Raw genomic sequence first — 21,630 nt, 5'->3', positions numbered from 1 at the left:
ACCTTTATTCTGCTTGGCAGTGGAGAGCAGTGAGGGCTAAGCAGATCAACCTCAGCCTCCGTATCCTGCATTAAGAATCAACTCCACCTGCTAATGAAGGGAAGCACATGCTGCTTGATGCACCTCTGCTGTACATAAGACACACATCAATACAATAACCTGCCAAATCACCTGCTGGGGATAAATATGTCATTCATTACAAGAATGTAGACAATTACATCTACACAGCATCAGTTAAAAGCTGACGTAGAAGAACAGAAATGTCCAAAATATACAGGTTATTACTGTCAATCGTTGAACTTTGTAGTAAAAACATTTTTTTTATCTGTGCGTGTTGTGAATTGTTGGATAAAATTAGAACTACAAACCTTGAGAAAATGGCTCTGTAATTTTGCATCAAACAGTGCATCCAGAAAGTATTCATTGCGTTTCACTTTTTCTGCATTTTTTAAATGTTACAGCCTTGTTCCAAAATGGATTAAATTCATTTATTTCCTCAATAATGACAATGAAAAAAAAGATTTTTAAAATTGTTGCAAATCTATTTAAAAAAAAAGCTGAACATTTTTTGCCCATTCCTCTTTGCAGTACCTCTCGAGCTCTATCAGGTTAGATAGGAAGTGACGCTGTACAGCCATTTTCAAATCTCTCCAAAGATGTTCGATAAGATTTAGGTTTGGGCTCTGGCTGGGACACCCAAGGACATTCACCGAGTTGTTGTGAAGCCACTCCATTGATATTTTGGGTTATTGTCCTGCTGGAAAATGTCTGAGGTCTAAGGTTAAGAGTACTCTGATGAAGGTTTTCATTCAGGATGTCTCTGTACACTGCTGCATTTATCTTTCCCTCTATCCTGAATAGTCTTCCAGTTCCTTCTGCTGAAAAACATCCCCACAGCATGATGCTGCCACCACCATGCTTCACTGTAGGGATGATATTAGCCTGGTGATGAGCGGTGCCTGGTTTTCTCCAAACGTAACGCCTGGCATTCACTCCAAAGTGTTCAATTTTAGTCTCATCAGACCAGAGAATTTAGTTTCTTATGGTCTGAGAGTCCTTCAGATGCCTTTTGGCAAATTCCAAGCAGGGAGTCCTCTACCATCCTCTACCATACAAGCCTGATTAATGGATTGCTGCACAGATGGTTGTCTTTCTGTAAGTTTCTCCTCTCTCAACAGAAGAACACTGGAACAGACAGAGGGACCATCGGGTTATTGATCACCTCCCTGACTAAGGTCCTTCACCCCTGATCACTCAGCTTATATGACCGGCCAGCTCTAAGAAGAGTTCTGGTGGTTCCAAACATCTTTCACTTACGGATGATGGAGGCCACTGTGCTCATTGGAACCTTCAGAGCAGCAAAAAATTCTCTGTAACCTTCCCAGCCTTATGCCTTAAGACAATCCTGCCACGGAGGTCTACAGACAATTCCTTTGTCTTCATGCTTGGTTTGGACATGCACTGTCAACCCTGGGACCTTAGATAAACAGGTGTATGCCTTTTCAAATCATGTCCAATCAACTGAATTTACCACAGGTGAAGTCCAATTAAGCTACTGAAACATCTCAAGAATGATCAGTGGAAACAGAATGTACCTGAGCTCGATTTAGAGCTTCACGACAAAGGCTGTTAATCCTTATGTACATGTGATTTTTCAGCTTTTTTATTTTTGATAAATTTGCAACAACATAAAAAAAACTTTTTTCACATTGTCATTATGGGGTATTGTGTGTAGAGTTTTGAGGAAATAAATGAATTTAATACATTTTGGAATAAGGCTGGAACATGAAAAAATGTGGAAAAATTGAAGCGCTATGAATACTTTCTGGATGCACTGTATTTAGTCTTTGTTCTTTGAGAGAGTTCATGCATGCTTGGGACGAGAGATCATGAGATGTTCTGTACTGTAAAATGCACTAAATAATTTTTTTTAAATGCATGAAAGAAACAATTACACAATATGAACCCATCAGGTGAAATGATAATTTATCTTAAAGCATATTTAAAAGATCCCATTCACTATTAAATTACAGTTACATAAGTATGGAAAATAATTGTACAATATTATAGTTTTTTTGCACATTCTACACAAAACAAAGTTAACCGTATACCGTTTCATATCAACACTGCTAGATCCAAATTAGAAAAGAATTCTTCAGTGTAAACATTCACAAACTATTGGACAGATTGCTTTAGAGCTTTCTCTATGAGAATAACTTAGCAATATCATATAAAACAGCTTTTATACATAGGAACGATTCTTGTGATCAGTTTTGACTGTCCTTATGATACTGTTGTGAAGAATAATACTTTAAAACTTTACCATTTCATCAAGAAATGAGCACAGTGGTCTTTGTGTAACTAGGTTGCATTCCGACGGAAACATTTTCAATGACTCTGAATGTCCTTTAAGTTTTGCAAAGGTTCTCCTCAGTAAAAATGATCCGTTTGTGTGGAGTGCAAACAGGCAGATGACAGGACGGTTGTAACTCTTCACAAATACACTCGCCTCAGGTCCCCTGGTGAGGTGATGGTGTTGCACTGTGGACACAGTTTCTTTGCTCCCTGAAAAAAAAGAGACAATTGAAGATAAATTAACATTTGTCTGGATTAAAAAACCGTCAATTTGTACATTATTTGAAAGTTAAATAAGTAGGCTTTTCATTGATGTATGGTTCTTTAATAAAGGAGAATATTTTATTGAGATCTATTTAGAAATCTGGAATTTGATGGTTTAAAAAAAATCTAAATACTGAGAAACATTGTTTAAATTCGTTGAAATTTCTTTAAAAAGTTGTTCAAAAGTTCTTATAATTGTCACGTGCGGAGACAAATCTCAGACAACAAAAGAAAGGATCCAAGTGCAATTTAATAAGTGTATTCGTGCAAGCAGGCAATAGTCAAAACAGGAGCAAAACAGGTACATACAGGGAGTCAAAACGTAGTCGAAAACAGGCTAAGGTTAAAAAAAAAACTAGGTGGTGGTGAGAAGATAACAAAACTAAGATCAGTACCACTGCAGAAAAAAGCAAATAGCAAACAAAACTAACACATGATGACTGCAAACAAAGACTCAATCCTGAACTGGTGTATGTGTGGTGTATAAGTAGTCCAGAGGATCAGTGATGACGGGATTCCGCTTTGTGTGAGTCATCAGTGGTGATACAGCAACCGGTGTGTGTAAAACGGCATGATGGGAATTGTAGTGCATTAGTGTAATGTGTAGTTCACCAGCAATCTGCCATTTCCATATTAGTTTTGATATATTTAGAGCAGCAAATTCACAAAATTCTACTTAATATCGTAATGATTTCTTTGCATAAAATAAAATAAGGCAAACTTTGACCAGCCAAGACTGACCATACCTGTGTAGTGAACTCATGAAGCCACTGAGGATGTTGGTAGTATGTGCCAGCGCAGACTGATAACATTTGATTATTAAAAGTTATATATGTAAAAGAATGAAATCCGACATAACTGTTCACCTTGCAGTCTAACTGCAAAACATCAGATCAGTTTCAAATGTAATATCAAAGATATAACACCTGAAAGTCGACACAGAACGGAACTGAAAAGATCAGATACAATTTGGTTTGTGCTGTTCACACTATCATGACAAAATAGATTTGAGTCCACATTTGCCTGCAGTGTGAATGTAACCATAGTATGGCAGAAAATCTTTTGTTAAAGACAAATATCTACATATTTATAATCTCACCAGGGTGCGAAGCCAGCATTCCTCACAATGGACATGCCAGCACTGGATAGAGGTCAGAGGTACTGTGTAGGAGTCCTGAAAAAGAATATACATTTAGACAACAAAATAACATAAGGAAAAAAGTGAATCTCATTTATGCATTATATTCAGTGCTCGGCATAATTGAGTACACCCCATTTTGAAAATGAATATTTTTATCCATTTGTCAGTGAATATAGGCAATGTATTTTGGTCCATTTAAACAAAACAGATACTGTATATTCATTAAAATAATATTTTAGTCACCAAAATTTTTAGAAATTGAAGGATAATACAATAAAATTCAAGCAAAACATTGCAAAAAATTACGAACTACAAAATTTCAACTGCATTTTTCACATTTTTTTCTCATTTCTAAATTTGTATTTAATATTTTTCTATAACATATAAATGTGGGTGTACTAGTTTTTGGACTGTTATCGCAAGTTATTTTGTTGCATAAGCTGCAGATTTGGCTACAATACTGTACTGTATATGCACAAACAATATTGTAGAGCTTTCTATTAAAAATATATATTTAAAAGATAGATTTGTGAGGGGTGTACTTATATATGCTCAGCACTGCATATTATATTATTTCTTTGCCTTTTGGATGTCCCCAAAAAGAGTTTTTATTTTTTAAACCAGGTTTAGCTCAAAACAGGCACACAACACACAATCCAATTTAAACGTTGGAATCACTGAGATTTGTTAAAATTGCTATTTAGTAAAGATGCTAAATTGGCCAAAAGTGACAGTAAAGACACTGAATATTTTCTTTAAATCAAACATATTTATACCTGATCATTTTTTTTAAGTAAATGACGTTTTTAACTTCAACGCTAAAAAGTACAGATAGATTTGAAAATGGATGAAATCCATTCTCAATGCCTTCCACAAAAATATTATGATTAAGTTCCAAATCAGCACATTGCAATGATTTCTGAAAAATCAAGTGACACTCAAGTCTGGAGTAGGAATTGGTAATGAATCAGCGTCGACAGAATTTAATACAACTTTTAAGTATATCAAAATATACAATTTTATTTTTGTATTGCAATATATTGAATATTTCATATAAAGTTGTATTTATTTTTTTTAAAGGGGACCTATTATACATAAATCACTTTTATAAGGAGTTTAAACACAGTTGTGTGTCTGTAAATATAGTTAGCCTCTTATGGTAAAATGAATTAATTCTATTTTTTATAATCACACTTGATAAAAACACTGTGCAGAAACACTTTGATTGACATTCTCTGTTGTACATGTCATCAGAGGGGGAAAGTCCCACCCACAAGAGACAATCTGTCCCTTATACATAAACAGCCCTGAGTGAGAAGCATCCGTCTGCCATTAGAGATTTTAATCTGCTGCGTAGCTCCTCCTTCTTTTAAAAAGAGGGCGTGAAGCTCAATCTCATTTGAATTTAAAGTGACAGTCATCAAAACAGCATATTTTGGGTCAAAGTCTAAAAGGGGCAGTTTCAAAGAGTAATAAAACATTATTTTTGAGGTATTTTGAGCTGAAACTTCACACACACACACACTCTGTGAACATCAGACACTTATTTTACATCTCGTAAAAAGGGGCATAATAACTCACCTTTAAAACCTTACCACACACTTGTAAATGGTAGCATTTATAGTAAATATTTAATGCAAAATACCATAGAGCTAAATTCCGTTAGCTCAGAATGTTTTCCTGCTGTTACTATTTTTCATTCTTGTAATCTATAAAGAGCAAGGTCAAGTTTACCATGCAGATGAGACACTTGAATCTGTCCCCTCGCGTGAGCTGCTTCTCCAGGTCTCGGATGCGTGTTTTTAGGGCCTCCAGCGTGTTGAGGGAGGGGTCATCCGATAAGCTGAACGACACAAAGAAGAAATCTATCAGAGATTGATTAGAGAGTGTCGCCCTAGGCCGCATGTTATGAATCCTAAATTGCACAAGAACTGTAATCAGAAGACAGATTGCATCATTAAATGAGGTGCGTTCAGAAGCAGATTCAACATTGTAACACTTGGGTGCACATTGCCATTCTGTATAGTGTGTAAGGCACATGCAAGTTCAAGTAAATGGATGGAAATTCCCATAAAGATGGTAATTAATGTAAACAACAAATAAACAAAAATATATAACATGTAGGCCCAATCCCAATTCTACCCCTTAGCCCTTCCCCTTACCCCTACCCCTCATTTTTGCACGTTTACGTGAAGGGGTAGAGGTGTCCCAATTCTCTTTAGCTTCTCTTTGGCTAAGGGGAAGGGCTAGATACCCCTTCAAACTGACATTTTTCAGGACCACACTTGAAACCCTTGAAGGGGTAAGAAAATTTTCCAGAACACACCAACGGCACTACACACAACGCCACTACAACGGCAGAATGGCTACACACGGAAGTCTGGAGATGCACAAATTTTATTTTTTTTTGTCCTTATTATGAAGTTTTACAACAAGCAAGCATTTATTTTACTAAAGTCATAACGACGTTCGTGTTATACCAGCCTGATCTCACGAGAAAACGTAAGTATTTTACGTTTTGTCAGTTTAGTGGCTAATTCGTACAAATTCGTACGAGTTCATTCGTACGAAATTATACGATTTTAAAAAGGAGACGTGGCACCTAACCCCGCCCCTAAACCCAACCGTCATTGGGGGATGAGCAAATTGTACGAAAATGTACAAATTAGATCGTACGAATTCATACGAATTAGCCACTAAATTAAAAAGTTACGAATTGCCATGAGATTGTGTTGGTTATACCGTCATGGTTTAAAAAAACAAAAACAAAAAATAAAAAAAGCTAAATTTCGCTATCTATAATCCATACTAATAACTCCTGTATAGCAATCCCACAACACGCTGTCACTCGATGACACTTGAATACCCTGTCAGAACTGTTTAGTGGCTGGGAATGAGCATTTTTACAGTGTCTGCTATCATGTTAATGTTGTTTTTGTGTGTTTATATAGATGAATATGGCCACGGTGTAATTGCACAATGCAGTTACGATCTAATTGCCACATTATATAGTTATGATAAAATAATATATGCCTTCAGTGATTTCCTGAAAATAAATACCAAAATATAATGCAACTGGAATAACTACAGCAGTCGCGATCGTCAACCTGATATGAAGTTAGAGATCGTGATGACATATGATGACATATGCAGGTGATGTAGTGCTGTCCCATTTCTTTGGGGTAAATTTTGAAGCCCTTCCCCTTCACACTTTGTTTCAAGGGCCAAGGGGGTAGGGGTACAAAAATAGAATTGGAGACTTAAAGGGATAGGAAAATGGCAGCTATGTAAAATTACTGTACATCACACAACTGGAGAATGAATTTTAGTAACTGGTTAAGCACATCGGAACAAGTCTGAAAATATGCAAATCAGAAATGAGCATCTTAAATTGTTTTAAGTTTTTATTCACTCACTGAGAGCTGAATTTAAAAAATGCATATAAATTACAGCTCAGTGTGTGTGTGTGAGTGCATAACATTTCTTCTAAATGATGTTAATTTCTTGAGATTAAGATCCTTATTGTGACTGAAAATTGAGAGCAAGATGAATTATTTGTTGGATTTTAACTAATTATTGAGTAAAAATGTCTTTTTTTTGTTATAAGTTATTATAACTATAGTATATACGTTATTTTTTAGAGCTGAAATGAAAAGAACATGCAAATTTATAGATTAACGTACATACATTTTTGTTTAGACTGCATTACATAACTGAAGAGAATAACTGGAGCTACAGTACATACTGTAATGTGTCATAATTTGTGCATGTAGAGATGAATTTTGAAAGTTGTATGTGTGTTGTATGTTTTTAACCAAATTGTAGAACATATTGAGCATGTAAAATATTTTTCAGTCTGTTTGCTGTAGATATAATAATAATAATAATAATAATATTGATGACAACAATAATAATAATAATAATAATAATAATAATAATAATAATAATACATTTTATTTATACTGCACTTTTCTTAAAGCCAAAGCAGTACATCAAGCATAATACAGAAAAAACACATTAAAACTTTCTTAAAATGACTTAATGTGGGCATTCCTATATAGTTTTGATGTGAATCAAAACAGCGTGGTGGTGCAGCGGGTAGTGTTGTCACCTCACAGCAAGAAGGTTGCTTGTTCAAGCATGTCAAGCATGCACGAGTTTGCATGTTCTCCCCGTGTTCATGTGGGTTTCCTCTGGGTGCTCCAGTTTCCCCCACAAGTCCAAAGACATGTGCAATAGGTGAATTGGGCAGGCTATATTGTCCGTAGTGTACACTATGTGTGTGATGACAGTGTATGGGTGTTCCCAATGATGGGAAGGGAAGGGAAGGGAATCCGCTGCGTAAAACATATGCTGGATAAATCGGCGGATCATTTCGCTGTGACAACCCCTGATTAATAAAGGGACTAGGCCAAAAACAAAATGAATGAATGAATGAATGAATGTATTGTGTTTTTAGCTCCGTGTCTGTAAATGAAGTAATTAAAGCAAGTCAAATAACTGTTATTGAATGATCTATCAATCACAAGTGAGCACATATGCAATATCTGTGTCAGTGAGCCAAGAAATATGTGCTGACTGAAAAAAAAAGGTGTTTATTATTATTACAGAGCAATTGTTTTATTTAATAAGTCCTCAATGTATCATCAGGAGTTACATACATTAGAATTGTATTTTCTTGTATAAGAAGTTGCTGACTTTTTCAAACTGAATTAGTTTAGTTAGCGATTTCAGCAAAAAAAAAAATAATAATCAGCTACATCTGAGATGGGCTGAGAATGAGTAAAGTACCAGGAACTTTCGATTTTTGGCTGAACTATGCCTTAAATTTACAACATAATTCCAAATATATACAACTTTCAATGTGTGCAAAAATAGCTTTAGGTGTCTCTTGCAGCAGGTGAGGGGGCAGACGTGTCGCCGCAGTGTGCAAACATTGTCTCAGTGTAATTGCTTTATTAGCGTGTCCACACCGGGCCGGTCTGCAGGCGCCCCGCGGCTCTCTGTCATTTGTCAGGAGCGGTCCTCCTTCCCGCCTCACTAACCCTTCCTCACTCGACTGTTTCCACTTCACCACAATTAAATAACACTCGCTCAGAGCCCCCTAATCCCCGGTAGGAACATCCTGGCCAACGCATCTCCATTTAATCAGCTCTCAGGAATTGAACTATGACAGCAGGGGGGTTTAAGTGATCCATCAAAAATGCCTCATGTAATAGCCGCCAAATATAAGCATAATGAATGCTGGTTTTTCCTCTTGTAGCTGTCTGCTGGAAATATGAAATAAGTGCCCTGGTCCTCAGGCTAAATACCTACTGGAGACGACGACAGATCAGGTACAAAAACACACTGCAAGCCATCTTACACCAGTGTACACCTAAAATATACAGTGTATTTATTATTTTATTATATTTTTATTGTATATCTCAAATTGTATATATATATATATATATATATATATATATAATAAATATAAATGTTACAATTTACACTTGCCTGCAATAATATAATATAATATAATATAATATAATATAATATAATATAATATAATATAATATAATATAATATAATATAATATTAGCCCCCCTTTGAATTTTCAAGGAAGAGCAAGGAAATTTTTACAGTATGTCTGATAATATTTTTTCTTCTGGAGAAAGTTATTTATTTTATTTGTTTTATTTCGGCTAGAATAAAAGCAGTTTTTAACTTTTTAAAAACCATTTTAAGGTCAAGATTATTAGCCCCTTTAAGCTATATTTTTTCCGATAGTCTACAGAACAAACCTTCGTTATACAATAACTTGTTAACAGTAACTTGTTAACCTAATTAACCTAGTTAAGCCTTTAAATGTCACTTTAAGCTGTATAGAAGTGTCTTTAAAAAATGGCAAAGATAAAATAAATCAGTTATTAGAAAGGAGCATTAAATTTATTATGTTTAGAAATGTGTTGAAAAAATCTCTCTGCTAAACAGAAATTGGGGAAAAAATAAACAGGGGGCTAATAATTCAAGGGGCTAATAATTCTGACTGAAACTGTATATATACTGTATAAATACTGTATAAATACACACATATGCATAAAATACAAAAATATCCAAAACCAAAATATTAAACTTTTTATTTATCTAAAATGTGTATCTTTTAAAAATATTTTATGTATAAATATACACCGTATCTTATTTTGAATGTGATGTAAAAATAATGTTTAAAATAATAATTATTTCCCTGTTAACTAACAAATTTTGGATACTGAATGATGTTCTTGATTTAAAGTTCCACCTTCACTAACATCAATGTTATCAAAATATAAATATAAATATGGCTGGATGGTCATTTTGTTCTTCATAATGTAATATGACATAACTGGCTACCATTGACTATTCTATTATTTCCCTGAGGATTACTACTACTGGAAAGTTTTTTATTAAAAAAAAAAAAGGTGAAATGCAGGTATAATAAGTGGGGATTGATCTGGGAAAAATGTGATGTTTATTCACCATGTGTTGTATATGAATTCAATATTACACTTGCAGCCATTCAATATGGCTCTACACTACCTGACAAAAGTCTTGTCATCCATCCCAGTTGTAAGAGCAACAAATAGTAACTTAACCTACTATAGTTGATCATTTGGAAAAGTGACGGTAAATTTTTCCGATGAATCATCTGTTGAACTGCATCACAAATACTGCAGAAGAACTATTGGAACTTGCATAGACCCAAGATTCTCATAGTAATCAGTCAAGTTTGGTGAAGGAAAACTCGTGGTTTGGGGTTTACAGAGTGGATGGCGACATCAACAGCCTGAGGTATGAAGACATTCGTGGAGTCCTGCAAGAACTCTTTCTTTGCCATTCCAGATGACTTTATTAATAAGTTATTTGAGTCATTGCAGAGATGTATGGATGCAGTCCTCCAAGCTCATGGGAGTCATACACAATATTAATTCTTTTTCCACTGCAACATGACTTTATATTCTGTACTGTACATTATATCTGTTAAGTGACAAGACTTTTGTCTAAGCAAAGTCAGACCTTACTGTCCTAATTAAATAATTAAAAATCAAGGCATGATCATGTTTTATTTTGGTAAAATAAGTGTAATCTAGGGGCCTTTCCTATAAGCCACTTCTGATACCAAATGATCAACTAAAAGTAAAGTTATTATTTGTTGCACCTAAAACTTGGATAGATGAGAGATGGCAGATAGATGACTTTTGTCAGGTAGTGTCAGCCCAACTTTACCTACAGCCAAAATAATATAGAGCTACAATTCTTATTTTTTCTAAAGCAGTATGTTGTTACATTGTTTTAGTGTCTGTGTGTGTGACAGAGAAAGAGAGCGAGAGCCATTGTTACTTTGTTACATTGTTGCTAATAATGATACAGCTTCCCTAACATGTGGGTGGACATGCAAATACAAATCACAAACACATAATACATTTAGAGTCATTTAAAAAGTATATCATAGTTTCCTTGGAATCTGACACTCCTTGCTTGATAAATGGATCAATCAAGCTGATTAATGATACATTCTATAACATATGTCAAACACGCTTCGGTTGACCTGCCAAATTGTAGCACCACTGAGGAAGAACTGATTTATGTGAGTCTTATTGAAAGGGTCATGTATAATTTCTCATGTTTCGTGTCCATGTGCAAACTTGACCTCAGTTGCACAATTTGTAATGCATAAAAATCTGTCCCGGCGCATACAACATGTTTAAATCCTTTTCCCCAACAGGATTTAAGAAGTGCTGCATTATGATCCTACAGAGATCTCTTACATGGATATTGGAAAGGCAGGAAAAGTATGTATATTTCTCATCTGACCCTGACCTCATCTCTATAATCTGAAAACATGCAAACTACTATGTCACAGCTAAATCAGTATTTGTACATCAATGTATTCAATTAGGAATGAATACTTGTATATTAGATGTACAATAAATGGATAAAGTTTCAATTTATAGTGACTTTACTTACCTTTCCAACTCGCTATTCTTACAGGTTCTTGGGGATGTTGTGCTAATATTGTTGTCGAACTCCCCATTACTTGTAGTAGGCGTTTCTGCAGACAGAAAACATCATTCACTTGATTTATACATACTTTACAGTACTGTATATAAAGTGGAGATCAAATCTAGAGAACAACCAACAAATTTCCAAAATTTCAAGGTCACCGCAGTATAAAATAGAGAAGTTTCAAAAAATGTAAAGGTGCCATTGAATAAAAAACTGGATATACCTAAGCATAGCTGACTAATACTTATTAAGTATTATTCTTACCAAATCCAGTTGAAGTCAAAATTATAAGCCGTCCTGAATTATTAGCTTCCTGTATTTTTTCTTTAATTTCGAAAAAAAAAAAGTATTGTTTAAGGAGGCTAATAAGATTGACCTTAAAATGGTTTTATAAAATTAAAATCTTATTTTATTCTAGCCAAAATAAAACAAATAAGTTTTATTGAAAATTTATCGAAAATACTATGAAAAATTAATTGCTCTGTTCAACTTAATTTGGGAAATATTTAAAAGAGAAAAAAATTCACAAGAGGGTTAATAATTCTGACTTCAACTGTATAAGACTCTTATTTTGAAATGGGACAGACTTCCCTATCCATTTGTTCCGCAAGGTTGGTGACATATGTAATACTGTTTCCGGGTCCAAGCCGCTTCTCATTTGAATTGACAAAATACTTGTTTATGATCGCTTTTTAATCCTATCACACATTAAAGTGAATTTTATATAAAGTCATAGTGTACACAACAATCTCTGGGCTTGCTGCATCACAAATACCAAAATTTTAACAATTTATAATTGACAATTGGAAATTAGGCATGGACATACATATTGCGATCGTGATTTTCGAAAGTATTACATCGCTTTATAAACGTTTATTATTACCATTTCATGAGTCTCCCTACACAGTTTGAAAGAGCGCTTGGACCCGGAAGCCGCTTCGTGTGACGTCACACTTAACAAGCGGATAGTTCTGTGAAGCAGTTAGCCATGCATGACCACAGAGTGACTCATCTGTTCACAGCGCATCAGAATGCAAAGTGCGGGATATACGGATTATTAATTTATTCAATGGCACACCGAAGATACATAAGGTCTGTTTAAATGTAGATTTTGTTAGTTTAACAAGTATACTTTGAAATTTGTCGCATTTGATTGTAGACATGTAATCTGCTGAGTATAAATGTTCAATGCATGTTTATGCATTGTGTCATATCACTCAGCTCTTACTGTCATTTTCCTTGAGTGATTGAATGCTATTAAACTTCATAAACCTTATCTGTTATTGCAGAGCTTAATATTAATTCCTCCATGTATTTTCATATATGATAAAGCTTCAAAGTACAACCCTAAATACATCTTTGCTAGTCCCTTTTGACAAGTATAATTATAATTTAGCCTATATTTCATCCAAAACACAACTCAGGAGCGGGCTAGTTTACTTTAATGCCATAAAGATAGCTTTTAAGGAGAGTTCTTCATTCTAGGTGTATTTTCTATGTTTATTAATTATCATATAACATTTTTAAATAATGCCACATATCTATCTACTATGTGGATATCAGAGAACAATTTGAATCAATGCACTCTAAATCAATATTAAATGAGATTAGAAAAAGAACACTAAACAAAAAATAGAGAACGCTTGTTGTTAATCTGGCACCTACTGGTATTTTGTTTAATATCTCACAAATGATATACCCATCACCAAGAGATAGATAAAAAAAATGATAATTGCCTCATCATAAATTGTCCCTCATGTAGTTTTAAATCTTTGAACACAAAAGAGGATATTCTGGTTGATGGCACCCATCAACTTCCATATTAGGAAAAATATTACAATGGCAGCCATCAACTAGCATTTTTTCAAAATATCTTTTCTTTATATTCAACCGAAGAAAGAAACTCAAAAAGGATTTGAACGAGTGAAGAGTTAGTAAATGATGCAGAATATGCATTTTTGGGTGAACTATTCCTTTAACTGGTAGTCCAACGTTGCAGTTTTTACTGACTTTGCAAGACGGTGAGCCGTTCTAAAGTGCCTGAAACCTGACAGCAGGTTGTCCAGATAAAGTCCAAGAGCCAAAGCAAGAGAAGCTGGTCTTTTCAAATATCTGATTTCTAAAATATAGAAATTTTACAATGCCACTAATTATTGAAGTCCCCTAATGGAGGAAACCAAGGTTAGTTGTCCATGAGAGACAAAAGCACAAGAGGACAGTATCCAGTAGAGAATCTCAATAGGCAATCAGTTCAGTGCTGCAGCTGGAATTGCTAAACAAGAATCTGTCTGGGCATACAGTGTCGGAATGTTCAACAAAAACTGGTCCGTTCTAATGAAATGTGCTTTAAAAAGCCTGTTTACTCCTTTTACCTTCAAATAAGACTAAGCGATGACTTCGAAATGTAGGAAATTGTCGGTTGTTCTCTAATTTTGATCTCCTCTGTGGATATAACTACAGTTAAGCTACATTGGCACAAAAATGACACAGATATCAATTTGATCATTTTGCTCACCTGAGTTTGCCAACTTGATTTGCTCTGGGGATAACCTGCTGGTTGTATCTCCACTTTTAAAGCAAAAAAGAGAAAATAATTATTGATAAAATGTCAAATAAGCACTAATAAACTATGTGCTTATTTTATCTGTTCGTACTTTAAAACGGCTCCTCTTAATGCTTGCCTCTCCTCTGCCTCTCTGGCTTCATTTCCTGAGCAGGGAATCACATCCGCCTCTGTGTATCTGAGATCATTTGCTGAGGAAACATTTCTTCTTATTACAAATGCCTGAATGTAAAAAAAACCCAGATACAGGCATTTTGCTTGTGCTATTCCGACAGCATACTGTAAATAAGGATACTGCACTTTTCCATACTCCAAAGTATCATCGCCGTCCACATCCAGATCTGCATCACTATCCTGGTGCTCTTTCAGTGTGCTGCTCACCAAACCTACAGACATTTGATAGGAGCGTTCAGTAAATAATAGAAAACAGTGTTTTAACAGAACAACAGCATATGTGTTGCATGTATGCAACAGTGTGTATTGCAAAAGGAGATTTAGGTTGATACAAATGTGCATAGTGGTAAAAAAAATCAAAAGTGCTTATAAGGACATGAAGGTCTGTGTGACCTTTGTGATCCGCTCTGTTTCTGTTTCTGACCCCTGGTTAAGCGATTTTACAGTAATCTCCTTCTCAAGAGGTTAACACCACTTCAATTACCTCACGTGTCTGTTGTGAAACTATCACAAACACACACACACACACACACACACACTGCACTGTCGCCAAACCAAGTGAGCTGCTTTTCTGATTACACTGACAATCACTGAACTTTACAAGAGAGTGTTTGTGACTACAAACTGACGCCACTTGCTTTTGACTTCAATAAACTATTCCTTTGCTTTAGCTAATCACTAAGCTTACTGTTAAATTCAAAACATGAACATGTATAAACTTATAGATTGGATAAAATATGTGTTTTATTTGACTGTTTTCATCAATGCATTACAGTTTTGTTTTGTTTTTTTAGAGACTGAGCTTGTCATTCTGCTTTAGAGTCAGTCCTGCAGGATTAAATATGATTTTTATACTCAAATTATTATATTTTTATTTATTAAAGTCTGATTTTGCCATGAAATAAGAAAATACAAAAGCTGATTTGTGACTTCCATTCTCATAATTATGCTTTTTTCTTTAATTTGTCAAATATATTTCAGAATATTATAAATTCAGATTTGCAACTTATTTCTTGCTATTCCCGGATTACATCCTACAGTTCTGGGTTTATTTCCAGCAAATCAGCCTTTTTTCTCTGAATTCTGATATTACTTTTCAGAGTTTTGACTTTTTTTCTAAGAACTATGGCTTACTTGCAATTTCAAGTTTATAGGCTTTCTCTCAAATCTGACGTTGTTTCTTACAATTCTGACTTTAAAATGTCAGTTTTAAGTTTATATCCAATAATTTTGACATTTTTCTTTTCTCAGAATTGCAATGCAAATTTTGCAACTGCTAGACTCTTACTTTAAATTTTGATATACAAACTTGCAAGTCTGAGAAAAAAAAAAGTCTAAATAGCCTTACGTTAACTGATTTACACTCACTGGCCACTTTATTAGGTTCCAACTGCTTGTTAATGCAAAATTGTAATCAGCCAATCACATGGCAGCAACTTAATGCATTTAGGCATGTAGACATGGTCAAGGCGATCTGCTGCAGGTTAAAAGCATCAGAATGAGGAAGAAAGGTGATTTAAGTGACTTTGAATGTGGCTTGGATGTTGGTGCCAGACAGGTTGGTCTAAGTATTTCAGAAACTGCTTACATACTGGGATTTGCACACACAACCATCTCTAGGGTTCAACTCAACTACAACTTGTCCAACCTTGAGGCGGATGGGCTACAGCAGCAGAAGACCACACCAGATGCCACTCCTGTAAGCTAAGAACAGGAAACTGAAGCTACAATTTGCACAGGCTCACCAAAATTGGACAATAGATGATTGGAAAAACGTTGCCTGGTTTGATGAGTCTCGATTTCTGCTGCGACATTCAGATGGTAGGGTCAGAATTTGGCGTCGACAACATGAAAGCATGGATCCACCCTGCCTTGTATCAATGATTCAGGCTGGTGGTGGTGCAATGGTGTGGGGGATATTTTCTTGGCACACTTTGGGCCCATAAGAACACCACAGCCTACCTGAATATTGTTTCTGACCATGTCCATGCCTTTATGACCACATTTTCTGATGGCTACTTCCAGCAGGATAACGTGCCATGTGAAGCTCGAATCATCTCAGACTGGTTTCTTGAACAAGACAATGAGTTCACTGTACTCAAATGACCTCCACAGTCACAAGATCTCAATCAAATAGAGCACCTTTGCAGCCGACAAATCTGCAGCTACTGCTTTATGTTATCATGTCAATATGGACCAAAAATTCTAAGGAATATTTCCAGTACCTTGTTGAGTCTATGCCACGAAGGATTAAGGCAATTCTGAAGGCAAAAGGGGGTCCAACCCGGCACTAGTAATGTGTACCTAATAAAGTGGCCGGTGATTGTATAAAAACGTGCAATTCTAATCTCTTCTAACTTTTTCTAATCTCATACCTGACTCGAGTCTGATTCCTAAAGTACACAGATTGTAATATATGGCTGTGTCTGTACATTTGGCATACAGTTCAATTACGTTTATGTGTGTTTTATACCTCTGAAGCCTCTGAGAACAGAAACCATCTGTATTCTTCTCTGCTCTGCCCATTCAAACTCCCTCCCGGCTGAGATCACGGAGCCATCTTCAACAACACACATGCTGTCTCTCTGTAAAACACACACACACACATACATATCAGTATCTCTGAAGAAAATGTCTCCACCAGCCTCAAGACAGCCCTTTCATCTGCTACCTGCCCTGAATTCCCTCTTGACATTAGGTCACTGCGTAAAGAAACGGGAAATAAAAGAAACAACATTTCACATGCAGGTTTATAGTTTGTTTGATCCTCCTGGCCACGTCTACCTGTCTTCTACATTATACGGCTGAGTTAGCAGAAGAGGACAGCGGACGGCACGTCTTATGCCGCCTGTCACTCAAGTACAGACATTACAGACAGTCTGAGAGCTGACAGTAAAAGTAGATCTACAGGACACAGACTTCAGGAGAAAAAAGTTTGTTCCATCATACCTGCTCTTCTTCTGCTTTCCGTCTTTTTAGCTTCCCAATGCGTGCTGCAAGAAAGAAATAAACAAATAAAAATGATGCTTCACACTTTTCACATTGTCTTATCTAATATTACGAAGCATAAATACATATTTTCTGATTAGATTTTTCTTTAGTGGTAGAGTTTTATGGAAATAAACGCAATTTCAAACTGATAAGACAGAAGTGCCTCTATGGCCTGAGAAGATAAATAAAGAGCAAGGGGAATTGGACTGATCTGTTTATCTGATTATAAAACGAAGATAAATACAGGTTTTCCAGTGTTCCTGCATTTCACATTTTTTAAAACACACACACACACATACAAAGAGGAGGTAAAATTCAGCACGGTGGAACGGGATCCACCACTCCATTAAAACCTCTGTGTTTTGCTGAGCTGCTAATGATGTTAAGGAACATTAATCTTAAGGAGCCTCAGCTCATAATGCAGTCAAAGAGACAGTAGAAACAAAAGCTAAGGCCGTTACAATTGCAGTCAAGTTGACCGTAACAGAGAGGGGATCATTAATTAGAGAGAGAATCTGATCAATTAGCTGTGACCAATCGTCCGGCGCACCTTTTTTAGATGTTAATGAAATAACATAAAAATTAACAGCCCTGATAAATGATTGAAAACTCAACATGACAGAGTATCGTTATTTCACAGTACAAAGACTTAAAACTCACTGTATTACTGTGCCAAGGGAGTAATGTTACATTAAATAGCATATCATTTTCACCATCTCATGAGTTCACACTCATTTGCTCCCTGAAAGGATTTCTGATTAGTATTCCAGAGGAAGCCTATTTAAAGGAATAGTTCAGCCAAAAACCAACATTTATTCAGCATTTACTCGTCCTCGAGTGGTTCAAAATCTTTATGAGATTTTTTTTGTTCTGTTGAACACGAGGAAAATTTGAAGAATGTTATAGCAATGCTATAGAGCAAGGGTCAGGAACCTTTTTTCAGCAAAGAGCCATTTTGAATTATTTTGGCAAATGCATGCTTTTTAAGAGCCATTAGGGATATATATGAAGCATCACATGTTGAGCAAGTACATGTATTAATAAAGGACAATTAGTAGAATTTCTTTCTTTCCACCAATTATGAACATTGTTTGAATTTTATGGTGCAAGGTTACCATCGAAATATAAGTTGCATACCCTTTATTGGTGACACGATTTAAGTTAGTCTACAGCGCCGCACACGCGCATTGGTTGAAACGTCCTTTTATTCTTATTCATGTTGCTGTAAAAATATACAATAAAAAGGTAAAATTTTTTTGTATTTTCAAAAGGAAACTGATTTTTAGTGACAGTTTAAATTTTTTATTGAAAGGAGACAGCTGGAGAGCCACATATTTTTAGTCAAAGAGCCACATGTGGCTCCCGAGCCATAGGTTCCCTACCCCTGCTATAGAGGAACCAAATTACTTTATGAACACACAGCAACTTTAGAATTTTTGTCTTGCTTCTTGCCCAAATATCTAAAAAAAACAACCTTAAATTAAGAAGCATTTTCTAGGCAAGTATGTATATGTATATGTATGTAAATGTAATATGTAAAAAAAAAAGGTATTTTTTTCCTTAAAACAAGCAAAGTAATCTCATTTCAAAGCAAAAACTAGATTATTTCACTCACCTCATTGGCAAATTATTATTGACTTTAAAGTCAATGGCTGCTGGTTTTCAACATTTTTCAAATTATCTTTTTTTGTGTTCAACAGAAATAAGAAACTCAAAGAGGTTTGGAACAAGTGAGAGTGAGTAAACTATAATAGAGTTTTAATTTTTTCAAAATATATAATATAATAAATGTAACATGTCATTTTCACCATCTCATGAGTTCTTAAATTTCAAATTAGTATCCCATATGAAGCACATTTTAAGCGATAGTTCAGGAAAAAATCTACATTTATTCAGCATTTACTCATCCTTGAGTGGTTCAAAAACTCGATAAGATTCTTTTTTTCTGTTGGACACAATTGAGGAATATTTGAAGAATGTTATAGCAATGATATAGTGGAACTAAATTACTAAGGCCAAAGCAAAAAATGCTTTTCTTACTTAGAGTTTTTATCTTGCTTCTTCCCCAAATATCAAAAAATTCTTAAATCAAGAAGCATTTTCTAGACAAGTACAAAATATTGTCATTTTTACAAATAAAATGTAAAAAAAAAAGAGTGAATTTTTCCTTAAAACAAACAATATAGTCTTTTTCAAAGCAAAAACTAGATTATTTCGCTCAGCACATTGGCAAATTATCACTGACTTTAAAGTCAATAGCTACCGATTTTCAAAATTTTTCAAAATATCCTCTTTTGTGTTCAACAGAAATATAGTACAATGATAGAATTTTAATTTCTGGTAATTTTTTTTATTTTTTATTTCACTACAACGCAAATTTGATGACAAAAGAAAACATTTGGTATTGTGTGTGAGGAGCAGCTTACCAGAAAGTGGGCAAGAAGGTGCATGTGAGAATCCACAGTCAGGCCAAACATGACCAGATTTCACTTTGTGTTTGGCGTAGCACCGGCACCAGCAGAGCTCCTTAACTGTTAACATATCAGAGGGTCAAAGGTCAATGATCTGCTCTGCTCGTGAGGGTGCTAGGTCAAAGGTCAGGGAGATGCTTTAATTGGGGATTATAGACTTTAACTGTACATATTTTACCCAAATTTACGTTCAAGCAACATTTTAGAGCACATTCATCTATATACTCCTGTTCATATAGGGTGTATGAATGTGGTCAGCATGTTTATGTGCCTGCACAGGGAATGAATGAAATGCAAAGTAAAAATACAGAAATAAAAACACTGAAAGTCACTGACAACATACCATTCAGTCTTGTTTGCCTGTTTGATCGTACTCGCAAAAATGTCTAAAATGAAAAGAGAGAAGTTAAATGAGATATTTTAAGACTCATAATCTTAATTACATTATTAAGACAAACTAAATTACAAAAATACTACAGTGACACTGAGCTTAGGAAATTTACTTAAAAAAATGAACAATCATGTTAATTTATTGCTATTATTATTATTATTATTATTATTATTATTAGTATTAGTATTAGTATTATTATTATGACGACCAAATGTTCTAGCAAATGGTATTTTCAATTCTATTTCAGTCCAGAAGAGGGCAGCACTACACCTAGTGCTGTTTCAAACACTTGACTGACGCGTTCTCTCCAGCAATGAATAAAACACACACTTAAATTAGCTTTATATAATATAACATGTGCTCACCTGGTACCTGTCGGAGTGCACAGCCTCATCAGCAGGACGTGGAGAAGAGGCAGAAGAGGAACCCTCTCTCTTTATGTGCATAGAAAACAGAGACTGAGAGAGAAAGTGAGACACTGGTTATTATGGCCTGTAGAGACAAATAAACTGCAAATAACAAGTACACTGGAGCATCTGTACCTTAGGCGGCCCGGCAGAGAGACACTCCTTCTGAGCAGGACCCTGACTGTAAACACCAGAGAGTCTTATTAACACATATTTCATCAGCACAATCCCATTAAACATGAATTAGAAGATGCAAGAAATGAAGTATCGCGAAGAAAACGAAACAAAAAATTATTACCAATACACCTAACAGCGCGGTTGCCAAATTGGGCTACTTTGAACCACTTTCTGCTGGTTGTCTGCAGGTTTGTCATACTGCATCAATTATATTAATAATAATTTTGCACTACCAAATTTATATTTTAAAACCTGCGCTAGGATGATGAAACAGAGTAGGCTATGCACACTTTTTGTGAGGGAGGAGTGGTGCTGCTGTTTTCATTTCTATGGTAACAGACTGGCAGGATTGTTGTTAAATTATATCTACAAAAGTATTTCATCCATAGAAGTCAGTCGACTTGTATTTTAAATAATATCTTAAATGTTTATTTTAGATTTCTCAAGTTTAGTGTTTACTTCTGCCATCACGGTTTTGTCCTTACTTTTTTTATATTATATTTTGATTTTGAGCTTAAAACAACACAGAATAATACTAAAAGCAACAACAATTATAAAGAGAGAAAAGAAATGTAAAAAAAAAAAAAGATTTTAAAACCATTATTACATCCGTTCCTCCAATATTCTACATGGGTCAACAATGTTACACATACTAGGCCAGTGGGCACAGG

The 21,630-nt window shown here is 35.1% G+C and overlaps 1 protein-coding gene across 1 annotated transcript in view; it reads right to left on the bottom strand.

The window, feature by feature from the left end:
- Positions 1-563: 563 nt before the first annotated feature.
- rnf220b (ring finger protein 220b) overlaps positions 564-21,630 on the bottom strand; it is a 73,163-nt gene continuing 52,096 nt past the window's right edge. The window contains exons 4-16 of the mRNA XM_056463832.1: positions 20,918-20,963; positions 20,741-20,833; positions 20,328-20,370; positions 19,940-20,044; positions 17,472-17,515; positions 16,996-17,107; positions 14,644-14,734; positions 14,440-14,526; positions 14,301-14,353; positions 11,747-11,831; positions 5,495-5,603; positions 3,719-3,793; positions 564-2,565 (exon numbers count right to left, since the gene is read on the bottom strand). Of these exons, the coding sequence (XP_056319807.1) occupies positions 2,494-2,565; positions 3,719-3,793; positions 5,495-5,603; positions 11,747-11,831; positions 14,301-14,353; positions 14,440-14,526; positions 14,644-14,734; positions 16,996-17,107; positions 17,472-17,515; positions 19,940-20,044; positions 20,328-20,370; positions 20,741-20,833; positions 20,918-20,963 (1,015 nt within the window). The 3' untranslated portion in view covers positions 564-2,493. The remainder of the gene's footprint in view (positions 2,566-3,718; positions 3,794-5,494; positions 5,604-11,746; positions 11,832-14,300; positions 14,354-14,439; positions 14,527-14,643; positions 14,735-16,995; positions 17,108-17,471; positions 17,516-19,939; positions 20,045-20,327; positions 20,371-20,740; positions 20,834-20,917; positions 20,964-21,630) is intronic.

Source organism: Danio aesculapii, chromosome 8, assembly GCF_903798145.1.
Source record: "Danio aesculapii chromosome 8, fDanAes4.1, whole genome shotgun sequence".
Classification (NCBI taxonomy): Eukaryota; Metazoa; Chordata; class Actinopteri; order Cypriniformes; family Danionidae; genus Danio; species Danio aesculapii.
The sequence above is the reverse complement of the archived record's forward strand: the minus strand, read 5'-3'. Positions and strand labels throughout refer to the sequence as shown.